The sequence below is a fragment of the Phoenix dactylifera genome, chromosome 7, assembly GCF_009389715.1.
Source record: "Phoenix dactylifera cultivar Barhee BC4 chromosome 7, palm_55x_up_171113_PBpolish2nd_filt_p, whole genome shotgun sequence".
Taxonomy (NCBI): domain Eukaryota; kingdom Viridiplantae; phylum Streptophyta; class Magnoliopsida; order Arecales; family Arecaceae; genus Phoenix; species Phoenix dactylifera.
In genome coordinates this window covers 8,230,371-8,251,947 of record NC_052398.1, presented here as the reverse complement: position 1 = coordinate 8,251,947, position 21,577 = coordinate 8,230,371, and the positions used below count along the sequence as shown (strand labels likewise).

At 36.1% G+C, this 21,577-nt stretch overlaps 1 protein-coding gene across 8 annotated transcripts; it reads left to right on the top strand.

Annotated features, from left to right (window-relative positions):
* Positions 1 to 295: 295 nt before the first annotated feature.
* LOC103706509 (OVARIAN TUMOR DOMAIN-containing deubiquitinating enzyme 7) lies at positions 296 to 21,218 on the top strand. Of its 8 annotated transcripts, none has more exons than XM_026804445.2 (13): positions 304 to 596; positions 6,611 to 6,732; positions 6,896 to 6,971; positions 7,297 to 7,446; positions 12,574 to 12,635; positions 15,234 to 15,318; positions 15,455 to 15,604; positions 15,733 to 15,838; positions 18,583 to 18,716; positions 18,811 to 18,908; positions 20,294 to 20,427; positions 20,551 to 20,633; positions 20,707 to 21,218. In XM_026804445.2, exons 1-11 carry the CDS (start codon positions 543 to 545, stop codon positions 20,418 to 20,420), a joined length of 1,164 nt encoding a protein of 387 aa, XP_026660246.2. In that variant the 5' UTR covers positions 304 to 542; the 3' UTR covers positions 20,421 to 20,427; positions 20,551 to 20,633; positions 20,707 to 21,218. The 8 variants fall into 8 exon arrangements, with proteins under 8 accessions (XP_026660248.2, XP_026660249.2, XP_026660245.2 ...); XM_039128192.1 differs by having other exon boundaries at positions 306 to 596; positions 18,592 to 18,716; XM_026804444.2 differs by having other exon boundaries at positions 302 to 596; positions 20,294 to 20,633.
* The last annotated feature ends 359 nt before the right edge of the window (positions 21,219 to 21,577 follow it).

Here is a 21,577-nt window from a genome sequence, read left to right as displayed (position 1 = left end):
GTTCTGAACGACACCTTGGCTTGTGTTAGATTTGATAGTGAGACTTCTCAATCCGATCATAGGATGGAATTGAAGCTCTAGGTTGCTATTTTTCATATCTGGACGACCTAATAACTCGGTTCTCTTTGTATTGTATACAATTAGATGCAAAAATATATTAGGTATATTGTTTATGGGGTAAATAAAAAATGGTACTTAAATAGTGAATGGCGATGGATCTTAATTTATTTATTTTTTTTAAAAAAAACGGTCCGCCAATATTGTAGGCGCATGAAACTATTTTCAAAAAAAAAATCTACGAATGGAATTTATGGTACAACTCAACTCGCTCACTACAACCTACGAAGATACCTATATTTTTCGAGTTTCTTTCCTGAATTGAAGGTTTTGTGCGGAAGGAAGCCGTCCGAGCCCTAGCGTAACCCCGTTGGGTGTGTGCTCGGAATTCAGGATTTGATCCTGGGAAGCCATATATAGGTCCCCCTCTCCGATCGAACGCGAACGCGAGGGGAGATCTATGTCCGTGTATCCGTTTCGTCACCATGGTTCAGGCCAAGCACCACAAGAAAACCAAGCCCAGGAAGCAGCACGACGGCGTAAGTCTCCCCGAAATCTTATTCTAAATTTCTTGGCAAGATCTCATGATTTCTTGGCGTGTCGAGTTTTCAAGAGTCTATCTATTTCCAGTGGTAACTTTGTTTGATTTATTTCAATGATTTCAGAGTACATCGAACGGTGTAGGCGAATCACTTCCGGTTCGCTTCTTGATTCTGTTAGAATTTTCTGATGCCTATCGCAATTTCTTGTGAGACCCAGGCGAAAATTTTAATTCTTTTCCGCTCTCTTAGCTCGCCAGAATTCGTTTCTTGGGTAATTACAGCACTCGGTTACTTGGGCTTGTGGATAAATTGCACCTCTTCGCCTCATTAGCCCAAAAAATTATTCTTAGAGATCAGGTTTTCTTGATCCTGCTGTCTTTGTCAGTGGAATTCTTGTCCATAAAAAAGTACAATTCCATTGCCGTTAACATTCCTGAGTATGCAATAAGAACTTGTTCGATGAGTCTCTTATAAGAAGGCAGTTTTATGACCTAAATCAGTCTACAACACTCCTTAATATGCAAACTCGAGTGAATTTAGAAAACATATCTGATTTGCCTCCCAGGAGGCATGCGCCATTCTCAATTGCTTAGGAGAATACATAGGGGAATTTCTCATCTATCTGTTCATCTCTAGGGTGTGTAGGTCTTCTTTGCATGTAGGACATGCACATGACTACCATAAGGAAATATCAGCACTCCAAATGTTTCATCATTGGAATTTTGATCATCATTTATTGCCTTCTGTTATTAGATGTTCTTAATTTGCTATTTTACACAAACCTCATCTTGTCACCCTTATTTGCGAGATTATTTTATCATTCTTCATGAAGCTTATTCAGAGATTTTGTATGAGAAATTGTACTCAACTTATGAAGTTTTGGGTAATCAGAGACTATGGACACACATACTGCACCTCCTGGCTATTTTGTTGACCTGTAGCTGTAGGTCGGGTTCCCAGAGTTGATACTATTAGTAAGATTATAGTGAAGCTCAATTGCATGAATTACACTGTTTCCACTTATGAAGTTCGAAGGTTGTGTGAACAAATTGATGGGAGGAATCTTATCTCCATTATCAGTGCTAATTACAAACTGTTCTTTAAGTTGGTAGTTGTGCTCTAGACATCACATCTTGTTTAGTTGTTCTCTCCATTTTGCAGCATTTGATTGATAGGACTGTTAATGGGCTCAAGCCACCACATGCTCAGGTCTAACCTGGGACTAATTAGTACATATTCAAAACCAGCACCAGCTCAAAGTGAAAGTTCCAAGCATAGCCTGAGACTGAACTAAACTCTCCAAGGCGTGAGTCCATACACAGCACAATTTGGGCTTACCATTCTTAGTATAGAGATGCGGCCGCAAACAGACGTGCAAAGGGCCGTATGGGCCACCAAGGTGGTAGCCTAGTGGTACTGGGCAGCAATTCTAACCACAAGGTCCCAAGTTCGAATCGCTGCGGCGACGATTAAATTGTGGACCGGAGCTTACTACTTTGGCCACTGCTTGGACTTGTGGTGTAGGACCGCTCTTGAACTGCTAGTAGCCGGGGTGGTGCCGGGTGTGACGTACTCACACGTGGGACTCGAGCCAGAGCTCAGAGGAGTAGCTGAGCCGGGCTCACGGGTGGGGAGGGTATGAGTAAAACCGGTCGGGGTGCCCAACACATGGCCATTTCTGCCCGCATCGAACATTCTCCTGGCGGGGCGGGGGCCCAGTGGGGGCTGCTACGCGGGGGTGGGCTTGTCCCTTCCTCCCCCCTACCCCTTTTCTTAAGCAAAAAAAAAAAAAAAAAAAAAAAAAAGGGCCGTATGGATGGTGACATAGGGCACTTTGATAGTGGAGGGTGGGAGGCACTTCCATGGTGCATGAAAATGGGTGTCATTAACAACTAAGTACATAGAAGAGAGATGAGAGAAAGATTTAGAGAAATATTGGATGGCTAAGATGATTAAATATGGAGACTGTATATTGGTCTCATAATAGGTTCACGTATGGGAAGGAGGTGAATACAGAAAAGGAAGTGGCTGGATTAGATTTAGGAGCAATTGAATGTGTTTTAGGATTTAGGGTTCAGTAATTATTGTGTCTAGCCTATTCATCTATTATGAAATGTATCCCTAAATTTTTCACATATGTTTGTATAATTTCAGTATGCTATCAATACATATGGGCTTTGGGTGGTCTGAATTAGTTACTGGCCTAAAAAGTTGGCATGACTTGACCCAGAGCACAAATCTCTAACTATTTGTCCTTTATTGATTATCTTGTGATTCTATTCTTATCTAGCTAGTAAGGTTCTTCATTTCATATTTGTATATATAATTTTTCATATATGTATGTAGTACAATTAAATTTTTCACATATTGTTTATTTGTTATGAGTACTTTTGGGCTTTAGGTGACCCAAATTAGTTACCAGCCTAAAAATTTTGCTTGACTTGACATAGAGCACAATATTCTTAAACCCAATCTTTGAGTTTTTTATTGCTTATCGTACGATTTTATTGTTCTCTAGCTAGTAATGTTCTTTATTTCATGAGTATTAATCTCTAAGATCAATAATTATGTAAATTGTTTAGTTAAGCATTATAGAGCTTGATTGAAGATTCGTGGTTTTGAAATAACATTAGGTTTAGGTAGCAGGCCATATGTATATTGCTATATTTATGGTTTGCCAATGATCATTATATTAGCTTTGCATGGACTGTCTGTCTTCGTAGAGATTTTGTGATTATGATCAACATCCTTATGTCTATTTTAGTAAGATCAAGGTATATGTCCTATCTTTACCACTGTTTCAAAAGGAGGTCTATGCAGTTGCACAGGCGTATGTGTATGCACCTTTCCATTTGCAGGTTGCATGGAAGCTGCAGTTGAGTGCTATATGGTACACCGCCTCCTCTCCTCATCTCTCCTACTCCACTTCCTTTCTCTCTCTGCCTATTCTTCTCATTCTTTTCCCCTCCACCGTCCCTCTCATTCTTCCCTTCCCTCTGCCTCTTTGCTTATCCTTGTCTTTTGCCTTCTCGTCCTTCCCCACTTTTTCCTCGAACACCTCTTTCTCCTCCTCACTTCTTAATCTTCTACTTAGGCCCTTGCTTAGGTGGAATGCAGTATGCTTTCTGCACGAATAACACCGCTGCTTTTTACTATTTTGGTTTTTCCTGTATCATCTATGGTCTAAACATGTCATTAACTCTTTATTTTAGAAATCCAGTCAGACATCTTGAAGGAAATTTGACTTATGATAAACAATGCCTTTTGTTTTGCTATGAGAGTGAAAGCTGCTTAGAATGTTCTACATAGAAAGTATGTTTGTGTGATCAGATCTCACCTATCTCCCTACATTATGCTGGTATGAGAATAATGTTTTTCAGGCCATGAGCATGGATCAAAATGCCAGTTTTATAGCATGATATGTACCTTGCAAGTGTTAGCTTTGTCATGGCATCAGTCGTACCCATTCTTGGCATGCCAACGTGCTAGTTTGTGCTAAGCACTAGCATGGCACAACATGGTAGATACCGTGCTAGTTTGTGCTAAGCACTAGCATGGCACAACATGGTAGATACCATGCTAGTGCTACACTGTCATGTGATACCTCAATGCTTGATCACAAATATGGTGTTTCAAGAATGTAATGAGCATACTTGAGTTTGGTTTTCACTTTTTGTTCAACATTATTATTTTCCTAAGAAGCTTTTCCTCACCATTCACTTTATTATAACATGCTGGCCAAGGTCCACTGTACCGACCATACCGACATACCGGTAGGCATCGATACCAGTACCATACCGAACCGAACCAGTATTGTACCGGTTCGGCTGGTTCGGGCCAAAAGCCAAAAAAAATTTGAGGTCGGTACAAGCCGATCGGTACGGGCCGGTACCGGTTCGGTACGGGTTGGTACCGGCCGGTACCGACCGGTACGGATTGCAAATAGTCGGAACCGAAAAATATAGCTGTACCGTACCGGTTTCGTCTGGTACCGATACGTACCGGCCCATACCGATCTGTACCGATCGGTACGGCAGACCATTGGCTCTATGATGTCACATCATGTGCACCAACCATTTTCTTTGGTTTGTGTCAAACTCTCCATGTAACTGCTTAAACAAAAACAAAAATGATGTAAATGATCCAACATGTCTGCTAGGTGGTAGGGGTTGTCAATTGTATACATTCAGCTGTTTTGTGTAGATTCTGTGGTGTGCTGAACACTATGATGACTACATCACTATTTTCCTTTTTGCTTGGTATATCACCTTGTTCTTGGGAAGACGTGAACCCAAAACCCTTCTCTTTGGGTGTTTGTTTTGCCAAAATATTAGCTATGGCTCTATCACATTGTCAGTTTAGTTGCATGTATGTATTGGTTATTTCCCTCCATTTTGGATAATATGAATATTTGGATTTTTTTCCAACTCTTATTTTTCCTGTAGACATATCTGGATCATTTACTTGCAGGGTGTCCATAGGGTCGTCACAATTATTTCTTGTTGAAAAGATTGTTACTACTTCGTTTGATTTCAAGGTACCCTCTTCAAATGCCGACGGTATTAAAATATAATTTGGTTGTCCACCAAGAATGTAGGTTCTGAATTGTTGCTTGTCATATGACTGTTTTAGCTCCAACAAGGATTGTTTTAGAAAAATATTGGTATCTAATATATTCAAACTAGAAGTTTGATTAAAGAGAACAATAGGGACTTTTCTTGCCCAATTCACAACCTTTGTTGGACCATGTTTCAATAAGAAAAAAAACTGTAGATCAATATCTGTATATCATCTGACAATATTCTTTGGTTTTGGTGCGAGATATCCATGAGCTGCTACGTGACAATGCACACCATGTTAAACCAAAGTGCTTACCTCACACATGCTCAACAAGGAAAACATGAACTTCCATGGGTGTAGACTGACTCAAAATCATAGAATTGTTTTTACATAGATTGACATAGTCGTGCTTTTGTAATCATCTTTTTACTGGCCACTAGTGTGGCTTTGGTAAATTTTGCTACACTATATCAGGTTTGATGGAGGTTTAGGGAGCGCAACAGGGTTAGGATACTAATTTGAAAAATTGGTGCATAGAAAGAAAATATGCCCTTGTATTATAGTTGTTGCAAGTGGGAATTTAAATTTATGCTTTTGACTTTGTCATAGACAAAGAAAAGATGAGCAATTAAAGTTCTGATCAGCATTGCTGAGGCAGCACAGATGTACCATAACAGTGCGTAACTGGCTGCATGCCATGTACTTAACATGCCCTGATGGCAGTGTGTTTCAAGCACTGGTATCACATATCTTGACACAATACATACCATGCCAATGCCAGGCTGACATGCAATTCGCCTCTCCTTACCTAGCTGAGCTCATGTGCCTAAGGTAAGTTTCCATTAAGAGTTAGGAAGTCATGTAATGCCTATCCGTTTGCACCACCGGTATCACCTCTACATGAGATATGAATTGATTTGGGCAGAGGTTTATGTATGCAAAGACGCCATTAGAATAGGCTAAAATGATATGAATTAACTGGGAGTATAGAAGTGATTCAAAAACTTTCCATGTTCAAGTAAAATTTCAGTTGTTTTTTGTCAATATCACCATTGCCTTTGCTGTTAAGATTACTTGCAGAGTGAGAAACATATAATTTTAAAGAAATTTTGTACCATTAGATCTTGGGAGACTCCAGAATGCTTTGGTTTTTAATCATATCATTTAAATATCTTTTTGTTACTCATGTCTTCTTGTCAATGTTAGGAGTTAGGATGCACTTAAATGTAACTAGGTAACATTTCAAACAGGAGCAAGGAGCGTCACTACGAGCACCAGGCATGCATGCCAATCAGACCAGAACTTCAAGCTTTATGTTCAGTTTTATATGATTAAGTTTACATTTAAACAAATCCTTCTTTTCTTTTCACTTGAAATCAGCATATACATTTCCCTGCACAGTGATTCTGATCTTTTGCTATTTCATACATGATTATTTTGTATTACGTTAGTGTCTCCTTACACAGGTGAAGCAGCACGGAAAACTGGATGCTGTAGCAGAATTTCGTTCTCAGCTTGATGTCTTGGGCTTAAAAATAATTCAAGTGACAGCAGATGGCAATTGCTTCTTTAGGTTTGTAGAAGATTTCTTTTCTTTTTCGTCAATACTCATTATCCAATACTAAAGAAGTCTTACTTAGCACTAACTAAAATTATAATTCACATTGTATGCGATAGATGTCATGTTAAGTTTCGCGTGTCCATAGATTATGCTGAGTTATTGAAATAATTTGCAGGGCTCTGGCTGATCAGCTGGAAGGCAATGAAGAGGAACACAAAAAGTATCGTGATATGGTGGTACAATATATTTTGGTATATACCTTTTCACCTAAAACAAATGAGACATGATTTACAATGAGCAGATCTTATACCTTTATTAATACATGTATTGTTCCCGATCATTTTCATGTTTAATCAAACTTTTAAGTGCAAGTTAAGAGGTAAAACTGTAAAAGTTACTGTCTGTCCATAACATTTGCTCTTTATTGTCAATAGCTTGTTATTGAACATCTAGTGATTGGTTAGACATATCTGATGAATTTTGATATGAGGCAACTTTGCTATTCTGTAAGATATATTGCTTGATTTCTTTAAATGATCAACTAACATAATCTTGTTTTGTTATTGTATTGCACAGAATCACCGTGAGGATTTTGAACCATTTATTGAGGATGATGTTCCGTTTGATGAATATTGTCAGTCCATGGAAAAGGATGGTACATGGGCAGGCCATATGGAACTACAAGCAGCTTCTCTTGTTACTAGAAGAAATATCTGTATTCATCGAGCAAGTTCTTCATAACTTTTCAAGCAACTTAATTTCTTTTGTGTTTTTAAATGAACAATTTGCTGGTCCTTTCATTCTTTACCTAAGAAGCACGGATACTCATGTCAGTATCAAATATGGATCGAATACTGATACTCATTGGATATTCAGATACATGTCCCATACCTGTGTAAGATATCCTCTTTTTCAAAATATAAAAAAGAAAAACACTCTGGATACTTTTTGAAAACACTTGAGATACTTTACCTCCAAAAAACGAGGGGGAGGGTGTTTCTTTCTTTTGATGTTAATCTTGTAGCAATGAATGATCAATCTTTTGTAGTTGATGATGTTAATATTTAAATATGAAGTATGGATTGGGTTCAAGATTTGAATGATGACTAAATGATAAGCTTGTAAAGTTGATACTATCGTGTAAAGTACGGAGTATTCTCATAGCCTACTACATTTTATGGATTATATATATACACACACACACACATCCATATATATATATATATATACACACACACATCCATATATACATCCATATATATATATATATACATCCATATATACATCCATATATACACACACACACATATATATATATATATATATCTCCATCCATATATATATATATATACATCCATATGTATATATACTTATCTATGTATAGATGCATGCATGAATGTGTAAATATTATTCGTTGCATATCCTAGCCGTATTATATCCTACTTTTCAAGGTCTGTCGTACCTAATACATCTTATGGATGTTTATATATATATATATACACACACATGCATATGCATATATACTTATCTATGTAGCTATGCATACATATTATTTATTGCATATCCTAGCTGTACAATATCCTACTTTTACTAAACTAATGTGTCCTCTGCTTCTGGCTTTCATATGTGTCGTATCTGTATCCTATATCCATGTTTGTGCTTCGTAATACTTTACAAATGATGTCATTGTGGAATAAAAACAAAACATTTCTCATGCTTTGATCTAATTGATACTCTTTGAGCCTTTGAGGTCTAAATCTGTTATAATCATGGGGTAAAAATTGATTTTTGCATGAGAGAGTTGTTAGCTACCTTCATGCAATCATGTTCTCTTGCTGATGCAATATTTATAATACTTGATCAGAGTCTTTAATTCAATGTGTCGAGATGGTCTATCTGTTTCATTTTGCCAATAGTCTATGTTTTTGTTTTCATCAAAAAGCTTCATGTGTCTCCAAAAGTGTTGTGATTAGCTGTAAATGTTAGTTTTGTGTTAAAAAGAAGAGTAATAAGAAAGATCTAATGTAATTGAAACAAACAATAAGAGGGAAAATGTCGGATGAAAATCTGAGCAACACCAATAGTTACGGGAAGAAAACTGCTTTAAATTTTACATCCTCTTTGTATTGTTCATATTACCATTACTGGTGGAAGGAAGGAGGGGAGAGCCACGTACCTTTTTTTTGGTTGGTGGGGGTATGCAGGGTGGGTGGGGGAGATCATTTTTTGATTTTTGGAAGCTATAACCCATGGATTTATAAGTTATGTTGCAGAAAAACAAAGATCTCAGCAACCTTATACAATTGATGGTATTCATTTGATGTTCACCCACTTCTTTAAAGTAGACTAGCATCACCATGAAAAATAAGTCATGGTTATACTCAGAAATCTGTTTAAGCGTTCAAATCTAGTTGCATTGCACATCTGCTGCTTATATTTCACTTTTGTTTCTTTTGGACAGTGAGAGGATTGTTGTTATGTTTACTGGGCCTTCATATGTGATTCACTTATTTTTAGTATATCATTCTGTGGTAGATCACATGCATATTTAGTTCAAATTGTTCTCAGATTGGACCACTTTGTAAAATCTTTATTTAACATTTACTGGAGGGAAACTTTGCGGGAAACTCTTCTATTTTCCATCTTTGTTTCTGGAATAAAGTCCCCCACAGGTCATAAATAAGCTGGCTATTGTGGTTCCATGTAATCCGATGAGCTGTGCACCAACAGTTGTTAGAATTTTGTTCGAACCCAGTGAAATCTTAAGGGTTTAGATTACCATTGCAGTAATTGGTGTTTGGTCATTTGCTATTGCTATTTTTTCCTTGCCTTATTTTTTGTCATTGCTCATTCCCCTTCCCACATGTGAAAGGCACGTGTTCTGATTTTAGAGCTTATCATCTGTTGGAACTTTGTTTTAGAGGTTCAAGGACAGATTGCAACTCACTGACCTGCTTCATTTTCATGTTTGTTTCATTCTCATACATGACAAGTTACAAACAAAAAGCATCAATACATGTTGCTTTCCTTCCATCATAAACTAATTTGAATGGTTCCTTCCGGGGTCTTTGCGGACATTCATCTGGTTTGTTTGAGTTTTGAGCCTCCCCATGTCAATTACCCTGCCCGAACAACTTTGGTGCAGCTTAGAAGTCCTTTTCTGGTTATTTTCAACTTAAACAATATTGGGACCTTTCTTTTGGCTATCTTGTACATCTATCACTTTGTTGCAATTTTTGAACTCCAAAGTCTCTAATTCTGCTTTTGTTGTTTTTTGCTATTCAGGTTGCCCCTTCATGTCATTTGTCCTTTTGGGCTAATTTTGAAGTTTATTTGCATTCTTTTTCACCCTTGGAGATCGTGATATTCCTTGTCTTTCCTTTCTTCCTAACAATTGAATATGTTAAAAAATTGAAACTTGTTAAGTTATAATTTGTGTCCCTTATTAACGTTTTTCTTGCTTTGAGGAGCTTGTGATGTGGATTTTTGTGTTGAAATAATATAATACCAAACAACTTGATGATGATATGAATTCTGGTTTTAATTTAATCTTTTTTTCTTCCACTTTTGGACTCATATTACAGATTAGGTCTGAATCCTGTGTGCCAGATCTGATATCTGTTACCTTGGGTGTGGTGTAGCCTAGATCTGAGTTTCTCATCGGATAACAATTTCAATCACGATTGGTACAAACACACATGTTTGTATTATAGACTACATTATGTATGTACGTACGCATGCATATGTGCTCATGTAAATATGTGGAGTTGAGCTAGTATTTTTCCCATACGATTATAGCCTCAACTCTGGATCTTTTAGACTGAGGGGCCTATATTATGGATGCCTCTTACCATTCATCAAGTAGAATCCAGACTATTTATATTGATCTTGACATCTTATAATATAAACGGGCCAACACAATTGATTGTGATGCTGCTAATTCTAAGTATTTTGCCTGTAAAATATAGGTAATATTGGGACTACTTGATGCGGTAGTAGAAAATCTCCAAAAGTTTTTGATTACTAAGCATTAAAATACTACTAGATGCTTTTTTTTTCCTTTTGCGAACAAAAATACTATTAGACATTTAACATTGCGTGTATTCAATTTTAGATGTTTTATCATTGAATTTGCATCTGTAGCATTGATTTTTCAAGCCTGCCCCAAAAGTGTTAGCTCAACTTCCTCTCTCATTCTCCATGTCTGTCTCCATCTCCACATGCAATGTAAACTGGCACATGCAATGCATGTTGGGAAAAAAGCTCACCAAAAAGGTAATGAATGAAAATTTGTTATTAAAAAATCTAATCAGTCATGAAAATCAATCTAATTTTAGCTGTCAAATTATTGGTTCAAAATAATACATATCAATTTTATTAAAATGTTAGAGATCATATTTTTACATAGAAATGCATAAATAAGACCTACCAAAAAAGCCACCCAAGCAAATTAAAACTTGACCATGTAATGTTTTACTTCTCTAGATATTATGAATATATGAACATCGTGTTGATATTAAGTCCACACAGAAAATAAAACAAAATACATGAAATTGTATAAATATTAGAAGAGAAAATAAAAAAAAATAAAGTAACAGGAAAATTTTGAAAATAATAGAATAGAAAATACCATGTCGGGGAAAGAATAATACAAATACGGAAAAAAATAAAAAATTATAAATAAAGAATACAATACCAAATGTATAAACAGAAAGTTTGCAGCTAATGCGAAATTAAAAAATCATAAGTGAAAACAGAAATTTGTATAAAACTAAAACAGCAAGTGTAGTGGCCTTAACTGTGATTAGTGATGCTGCTTTCCTGATCAATGCTATAATTAGAGAGAGAGAGAGAGAGAGAGAGAGAGAGAGACTTGGGTAGAGAGAGTTGCATCACAGTGGACTTCAGGACATAGAGATGTTGATAATAAGAAAGGTAGAAGGAGAGACAAGTTGGAAACTGTGAGAGGAGACTGATTCCATGAAGAAGTTGGATGCCACAGGAAAGGGGGTTGGGAGGATTGATGATTTGAGGAGTTATTTTATGGAGAGACCTGAAACAGTATGGTCTCCATTTTGTAGACAGGTGACATAGGTTTGCTTTTTCCTAATGTTTCCTAAAATTAACCATGAAATAGATTGCTTTGATAAGATTAGGTTGAAAAAACTAATGGCAAAGTTTATGGGAAATCGACATGCTCAAATGTTAGTAGCTGTGTTAACTAGTATTAACACAATGTAGCAGACCAGTTGGTATGTTTCAATGTTATATAGTTTGGTAATGTATTGGACAATTAATTGCAGGTAGGAGTAGGACTTTAAATGATAGTTTTGTTTGATACATCTCATTTCCATAAATTGCCATTTTTTTAATATTTTTAAGGCCACAACCATTAAAATAGTTTCAATGCTCATTAGCAATTTTCGAGTTGCATTTTAATAGAAAAATCCTCATAATTAGGTAGTTAGTAATCACGCTGACGTCAATATAATACAACAATATAAAGCATGTGTATGCTAAGTTGTAAACTTGCATATTCTCATATTTGATCCTCTCCCCTTCCTTTTCCCTTGTTGTTTCAGTCCATTTGACTGGTTACAGTCTGCACATCAAGAAAGTATCCTGCATAAATCATACTTATTGTCGCTCTAAAATTTGCACCTAGTTGCATAGCAACTCATATGATGGCATATTTAAGAAACGGAATGGTGAACCTACAAATCACTTGTTAAGATGAATGCTTAGTCACCTAGTTGTCTTGCAACAGGCGCATATGACAAATTTTAAGGATAATATTTCCCATGTAGTTTCCTCTGATAAAGATTGATATACTCATCAAGTTCTTTTATGCAGCTTAGGTCTCCTCGCTGGTATATAAATAACTTCAGCAGTCATGGGGCTAGTATGATTCATTTGTAAGTATACCTGACTCTAATAAGCTAAAATTACAATTGACCACTGACTGCTATGTCATTTTATTTGTGATAATTTACTTTATACAACTAAACTTTGCAATAATAAATATAATGTATAGATAAGGTTTGTGACTACATTTATATAGGATTTTTTTGGGTAGTCATTGTTTAAAATTAGTATATCTCAAGAATCCAAGATATGAATTTTTGTGTTATTACACTATTACTGGATAAATTCTACAATTACTATGTGCACTTATCTTGCAGCTGGTTGCTATGCGTGTATTAGATTCATATATTATCATGAGACTTCTTGGGTTGTCATCTTGTTTCGCTAAAATGTAGCTGTGGCTGCATATTTGATTAATGAATAAAATAATTGACAAAGAAGTGAAGCTTTTATGTTGCCTAATATTAGTTCATTTTGTTTTAACATAGAACTGGAACACTTTTGTCGCATAGTATGACAATGTCGTCTCTGTTTAAGACTCTTGATATTCTTGGTAGTATTGTATGTGTTAGAATGTTCCTATAATAGTTTCTTTTATTGAAAGAATTAAAACATTCTTATTGCATAATATGACAAATTATATTTGTCATCTATGTTTTTAAGACTCTAGGCATTATTGTACATATTCTAAGGAATGGTGGTTTGGGCATCAACTTGTCAGAGTACTGTATAAATCTGCATTATGTATCATCATTGTGCTTTTTAAAGTTGAATTATGGAAGAATGAAATGATCCTTATGGATGTCATACAAATTTCCTTACATACTTGGTGATGTGAGGGGCATAGAGAAGCATCATTCGCATGATAAAGATGCATAAATATGAAGCTTGAAGGTTTATTTATCGGTAGATTTAGAGTCCAATCAAGAAGACAGTTAAACCTAATGAGAAGAAACATCTGATCACAAAAGGTAATTAACACAAACATTAGATGATCTTTTTTGTCTGCTCCCATTCCGGTCAGGGCTTAGCATTGCCACATCACATTTGACATTTGCATGCATCAGTACAGCAACATACTCCAAATCTGTAGAAAAATTAGCAATTGGCATTTTAAGATGAGCTGTTTTATTCAATTTTCTAGAGGTGTACAGAGTACAGACTATTTGCTTTATATTTGTGAAAAGAAATATTTTAAATAAACAACCGTGGTTTTTAAAACTATACAGATACATAATCATAAATCATTCTATAAATCCATGCTTATTTTTGTTCAGTAAGTGAATTGCATTGCTTTAAGTAATTTGTTATACATACTATATCATAAAAAAATGGCACATACTAACAACACAAATGAGATCGACTTCATGGTGGAAACCTTACAGAACATAAGAGTCTTTTTTACACAAAACCTAGGGTTGTTTCACTATATCAAGTTAGCCTTGAAGCACGGAGTACATTGATAGGATCTGATGATTGTCTTTTCTGTTCCTTAGATACTCTTGTATTTCTACCAATGAAACTATTCATATGTTGCTTCCTTTATTCTTGTTAGAACTTGAAGCATGATGCTGATTCTCATTCAACTGATGAGGTGCTGACACATCCAACATGATGTTATATTACTTTTATTATAGGATATGTGGGTTATTATCATATCCATATTTTAGCTTTTATACTACTGCAGAAAGAAGGCTGTGCAGACTACTAGCTATCATTCCATGCATGCAGCTAGCACCCTAAGATCGTTTTCTGTTTCTTTGAGAATGCTTAATAATTATATGTTGGTTGGGATAATAGAACTTATATACATTGACATTTTCAAATAGGAACCACAAGAAACTTTGAATTTCACAAATATGTTAGATAATTATTTTATTTTAGGTGATCCACAAGAAGATATGTAGATATATGAGGAATATGATGAATCAATTTTCTTGTTTATTGATCAAGGTTGGCTCGTGAGAGGGATACTCCTTTAGGGAACCTCGTTAAATCCCATCATGCTGGTCTTAAGGCTAGAATGATATTCAACTCAAACAGGAATGAATGTTTTTAGCTTGTAGAAGTATTTTTATTTTTCTACGACTACCTGGATGTACAATATATTTTAGTTGCTAAATGACTGACACCTTTTGATACATTATATAACTTTCTATTACTTTGCACCAAGGTTCGCAATCTTGGTACCCGAACCAGGTGCAAGTGCCACATTGGTATAGTACCCCCCCCCCCCCCAACCCCCGGTGTGTGGTTATCGAGTATTGGTTCAGTATGGTACAATACACCCAGTTTTTGCACCCTAAGACAAACATCACTTGATATAATTACTAGTTTATAAAAAAAGGGGCCCAATAAATGAGACTTCACTCAAGTTCTAGATTTTTCTTTTAGTGTTGCATTGTTGATTGTTCACTGAAGTAATGTACTCTTAGTAAGATGCCTTCACATTATATATGCATTCAGATATCATAGAGGTCAATTTCCTGTCCGTTTCTAATATTATTCTTTATAATTTTTCATTTTAACACTTTGTTTCTGTTGCATTTAATGCAAAATTGTGCAAGTTGCTAAAGATTCCATATTATCTCTAGTTTTTTGCTTCATGTATTATAGGTTCTGATTGAGTCATTATTTGACATATACAGGTGCTATCACGATGGTGAACACTACAATAGTGTTCGGTTGAAGGAAGATTCTTGTGAAGGACCTGCTAAGCCAATCATTATTGAGGTTTTTCCTGTAGAAGTTCTCCATAGCTAGTTTCATTTGTGGTTCTTGAAAGATTTGTTTTACACTAATATCTCTAATATAGAAATCCAATACGCAAGTATTTTATATCTTACTTTTGGTATCATTCTTAAGGTAGGTGGATGCTAACTTCCCTATAATGGACCATAACAAAAAGTTAACAGTTAATGAATCAAAAGGGTCCTCTCGTAAGCGGACTTTTGATGCTCGATCAATTAAAATGGTTATGGCTGGAACAGGATGTCAGGATGTTGATAAAGTTGAACAGGTGCCCATATGCTTATAGTTTCCAAATAATGCAGGAAATTCATAAGAAAAAATAAATTCATGTTTTTGTATTTTTAATTTCTTTGTTTTACAAAATATAATTGGACAATTTATCTGATTATGAGCCAGGTTTTACAAGAAGTAGATGGTGATGTTGATGCTGCAGTTGAATTTTTGATAGCAGATCAGGACTCAGATGATAATGTACATGCCTCTGAAGACAATGTCTATCATGGTAATGTTCCATCCAATAGCAGTTGGTAGACATAGTTTGTCATAATGTAACATTTTTTCTTTTCCACATGGTGGCTCTGGTGTTAAAATTAGTTTCCTTTCTGAAATTCATACTTCACCATAAGTTCTACTGTTGTAGCATTTGGAATAAAGTGTTCTTGTAATTTTAGTTAGTGTCAGCTCAGCCTCAGACAATTATATTATTGATGACAGTTAACGCAAGTTTCATAACATAGCTAGTTTCATGTTTGATTTCTTGGTTAGATTTCATTCAGGTTTTGGTCTGATTGTTTTAGTTTTGTTTCTCTTGCTAAAAATCTGTTAGGATAACTACTGCAATATATGAAATGCACTTGGGCATGCAAAAGTGGTAGATAGAACTTGGAAATTATCTGTTTACCATCCATTGAAGCATTAACTAATTATAAGTCCTGATGAGATACTATGACAGCATGTTATAGACTGACCTTTAGTTAGTAGTTATTGCAAAGAGATTTTATTTCAATTAGCTTTAGTAACTTTGGCCATAAACAAACAAGTTCGTTGTATTCATGAAATCACTGCATGTGTTATGGTAATGCATGCTAGCTTGCAGTCATTTAATTTAGCAGTATTAACTTCAATTTTCTTTTTTCTAAGATCTCCATGCTTGAAAAACATCCACATATAATCATTCAATTGGAAAATACTAAATATTTTGTTTGGAGTTTTTTATTGAAGTTATAATGGCCACCCTCAACCACCACCACTACTACAATGACCACTACTACCAAGGTTTGTTGAACTGTGTTGAATCGGACTGGTCGATTACTGGCACGGTTCATTCCATTGGCTCAAAATGTAAGCCTTACCACGCCTATGGAGAGAGAGGGAGGAGAGGGAAGGAGAGAGAGGGAGAGAGGGGAGGAGAGAAGGCTCAAAAGTTCTCATCGGAATAGGGGATTCCCTTTTTCAAGCAAACAAAATTTGGGATCCCTTATTTTGAAATGAAATAGGGGATCCCTTGTTCTGATGAGGGCTTTCGAGCCCTCCCTCCCCCTCCCTCCCCCCTCCCTCCCTCTCTCTGTCTCTCTCTCTTTTTCTCCCTCTCCCCCTCCCTCTCCGGCTCTTCCTGTATCAGTGTGCCTAGAATGGCACAGTATGGACCTATACCATGAACCGGACGTCGGCTGGTACCTCCTCTGGTATCGGTTGGCAAATCTTGACTACACTAGCACTAGAACTACTCTCTCTCCCCTTCTCGGTTTTCATTTTTTAGGATGACTATCTCATGGATTTTTATTGGTAAACTTTATTCAACATATTGTATGTTGGTGCTAGTACTTAGCATGCTATCATGCCATTATGGGCGAAGCATTTGCATGGAATGGCATGGTATGGTAAGTACATATCATGCTTAGTGGGAAGAACTTAGTTCTTGGATAGTTTGGCAATCCTAAGATGTCATAACTATATTAAGCATCTCTTTGATGCTTATTTGATACGAACGAAGATTAATAAAATGAGTGGATAAATAAATAAAAAATAGATTATAACATAATGGCAGGCAAAATGTAGACTTAAATCATCACATTTCCTTTACTGCCATGCTTGTATTTGATCCCTTTCATTTGTCTAATAGCTATTGGCTACTAGTATAACTAGGAATAATGTGGAAGCTTGCCTAGTCTTACATGTTCTAGATAGCCTCACAAAAGCAATACTATAACGGCCTCAAACCTCACTCGAAATGGCTAGTTATTAGCTGGGGTCCCTGGCTCTGGTTGAGTACCCAAGGGCTCCCCAACACACTAAGTGTGCTAATAAACAAATGCTTGCATGGGTCCTCACACACTCCCTCTATTTAAGCTCCAACGTGCACTCCAAGGGTTCAATCACAAGCACCATGATCAGCTTGTGGTCAACCCTAGAGGGGCATGAGTTGAAGTTTTTCCTAGCCACATAGCCTATAGGGAACACTAGAATGTGGGCTCTTTTGGGGCACAAGTACTTGTTTATTAGCACATTTGGTGTGCATCGGGGGGCCTTGGCTACTTAAGTAGAGCCAAAGACCTTAATTAATACATTCTGGCTAGCTCGTTCTAGTGAGGTCCTACATAGCGACCCACTCTGCAGCCCATGTGTGGGTAGGGGACATAGCGTAGATCCTTTTAGGACTGACCACAACCTGGTTGTAGTGTTTGTGTTTAGACCCCACCCCTGGCATCGGTGCCGAGGCTTAATGGGGGAATGTGTGAGGATCTGCTCGAGCATGTGTTTACACCCACATTAGGTGTGTGTTGGGGAGGTCTTGGGTACTTAAACAAGTCTAAGAATTCAAATTAATAACTTCTAGCTAGTCTTTTTGAGTGAGATCTTTGGTCCTAGACATCCTTCTTTAAAATTTCTGCTAAGTAAAAAAACATTGAAAGGGTTTTGACTAAAATCTTAGCACAGAGTGAATTCCTATGCTAACGTAGATATATTTGATGCTCTTGATTTTACATATCATTAATCTGTGCAATGCAATATCAATTTAGAGAAAATTGTTGTCTTTTTGGACATATCTGATAAATTTGGAATGTGGAGAAAATTGTCGGATTGCTTTTCTCCAAATTATCCCTTTCTTATCAAATATATATAATATTTCTTCCATTTCAAATGTTAGACAATTATTATAACTAGGTTTGTATATATATTAGGTCCAGAATCATCATGTTCTCACTTTTTAATGGTAGTTAACCACTTCATGCTTAAAGTTTTAAGATTGTCCAGGAGATGATCAAAATGAAATCTGTGGACGACCAGAGACTGCATCAATGAATACCAAATGTGAAGCTGGTGTAGCCAGAAGCAACCCTCAACCAGTTCAAAGCCATAGCATTCAGCATGAGGATAAGGTATTAGCTATGAAAACAATTTAAAACACCTATTTAATTTGCTGAAATCTGTTTGGAGTTCTTATTCATCCTTTATATGTTACTCTGCTTGAAGAAAATACCAAGAAATAAAGAGTGCCCTTGTGGATCAAAAAAGAAGTACAAGGCTTGTTGTGGTTCAGCCAAGGGGAAATCCTCTGCATCACTTGTAATGTATACTTCTTGCAATCCTTTTCTATATCTTTTCGTAGAAATTTGTACATATTTAATTTTCTGTTGAACGTGGAAAATAGGCACAACATTCAACTCAATTTCTTACAGCATTAATTTTTCGCTTAGCTCTGCTGAATCAGCAGAACATTTTATGCGGCATAAAAGAATGGTCAAAAAACTGTTATGCCGATACTGTTTATAGAATGCTCTGTATTGTGCTGTAATATTATATGAGATCAAACAAATGGTGAAAACATAGTTTTCAGGATAAGCTTATAAGAAATTATGCAATTAGTTTTCAGGTGCTAAGGTACTTGATGCCTCACCCCTTGTAGTATGCTGATTCTTAGCCAAAGGGATATGTATCATCAGGAAATATATGGTACAGTCCATTACTTCTATTCAATGGTACAAACTGAAGAGCCAAACTAGAGCACAAGAGGAAGATTTAACCACTGCCTCAATGAGCATCTTTTTTTTCCAGAGCTCCCGTGAATCTTTCTTTCTACTAGTTTATCATCATTTCTCATAATTTCATTTTTCTGTGCTTTTTTAATCAGTTAATCGAGCTTCTTGGCTATCTTCTTTTCCATGTACCTGGAAAGAGAACAAATGGAAGGACTATATGCAAACACAAGATAATTGCAAATTAATAAACTTAATGAAGATTGTGATTCTTGGCAAAAGAAGGCTCAAACACAAGACAACCGAAGATGTTAATGTTACCGCAGATGTTTATTTAACCAGGAAGAATAGTGTGAAATGATTATAATAATTGAAATGTGGGAGTTGCACGGTTTAGGCAGAGTTGTAAGAATCTTTTTTTTTTAAAAAAAAAGAAAGGGTATGATAAGACTTATCATTCCTGACAAACCTACAAACAGACATCAATAACTCTGCTGCAACTGTTCTCGACATCAGTAGATAGCTTTTTGTGGAAAAATCTTTCGTAGATAGCTAAATTATGTGATTTTTTGCATCAAGAAAGATCAATAGCTTTAGTTGCTTCACAGCTCTACAAGAATTTAACAACATATTAAAATATGTATAAGATATCAGATCTTTTGCAACAATCTTCGGGCTCTATAAGTTTGTATCCGGCAATGGTCAATGTTATTAAGAAATATAAGCAAGTATATAACGTATGACAGTTGTAAAGTGTCATACACTAGAATAAATGGAAAAATTAGAAGTTAAGAGCTTTCACCTTTGTATAACATTGAGCATTATTTCCACCAGCTTAATAGAATCCTAAACATCATCATCAATTTTTATAATTTAAGATTGTATGATGATTTCTACAATAGTCCTGAGTGCCAAACATGAGAATAAGATATATCTAATTTCTGCATTCCTGATTGGAAAGTCGAATATGCATATGGCAGCAATGACAAATCTGCTGCCAGTAAAGGCCGGAAGGAAACAAAGCGCAGCAGGAAAAGAGAAAGCATAAAAGAGGTACCAGGCAACGGATCTAGACCTCTACCAGATATGGGAGCTCTTTGCATTTGATCTTGTGGTATGTCATAAAAAGATGCGCTGAAGCATGAGCACACATTTACAATCTACATTTGCACTTCTGAATGATGTTATTGTTTGATAATTCTACACCTGATCTCTGGCATCATAATTTGGTGGGAAGAGAAAGGTCAGCTGATTCGGTGGTGGGATGAGGTTTCATGTTGAACCTTCAAACACGTCACTCAGAGCAGTATAGTACCCCAGGTGATGTATGTTATTTTGACAATACAGATATGATATGTTTGTCTTGCCACCAAACATTGTTTTTTGTTTGCAGGAGCAAAAGAGAGACAATTATTAGTATCTCCCGAGGAAATGAAATTCTTTCTGATGGCATGGTTTCAGTGAGTATTTTTGTATGAGCTATTCATCAACAGCTGATATTTTGGTTTAGTAATGCGCAGTTCAATTAAGACTTTGGTTGGGTGATTTGGCATTGAAATTTTTAGCGCGAATATTCCAGCAGTAATTATGGACCGCGTTGTTGTAACCATCTCCAAGGTTTTCCTTGGGGAATTGCTTATGCATCCTTAGCTGTATAAGCTTTGTGCTTGGATCAGATGTAACATAATTGTCAGTTATGGTGTTTGATTAACAAAGTAGATGATGCCGGTTTGGAGCATGCTACAATGTACTTCAATATTTAGATGCTCTGAGTAATGGAGGATGCAGGATTTGTGATTTATAGGTTTTGATGTGATGAAAGAATACATGGTTTTTGTTACAGATGTGGACATGTGGTAACATGTGACAGTAAATGCGTGTATTTAATAGATATATTTCCAGGTATGTCGTATGTGCACATACATGTAGTACATGAATATGTGTATCTGCCTGGTCCAGAAGTTCTTAAAGAAGCTTTGATTCTTGGAGTAACCATCTTCTTATGTGGAATTCATGCGCTGCTCAAAGTTTGGATATGATAATGGTATGGGCACTTGAATCGGTACTGTGGGGCTCTTTATGTCAAATTCTTGGTATTTGATCATTAAAAACTGAAAAAAAAAAAATCTACCCAAACGATAGGGATAGACTTTTTTCCTGTTGACCCCCTAATGGATTTTGATGAATACAAAACACTAGAGTATAATTCCATTTATCTTAACAATTTAATTGAGGAATTCATGTGATTAATTGAGAATATTGTT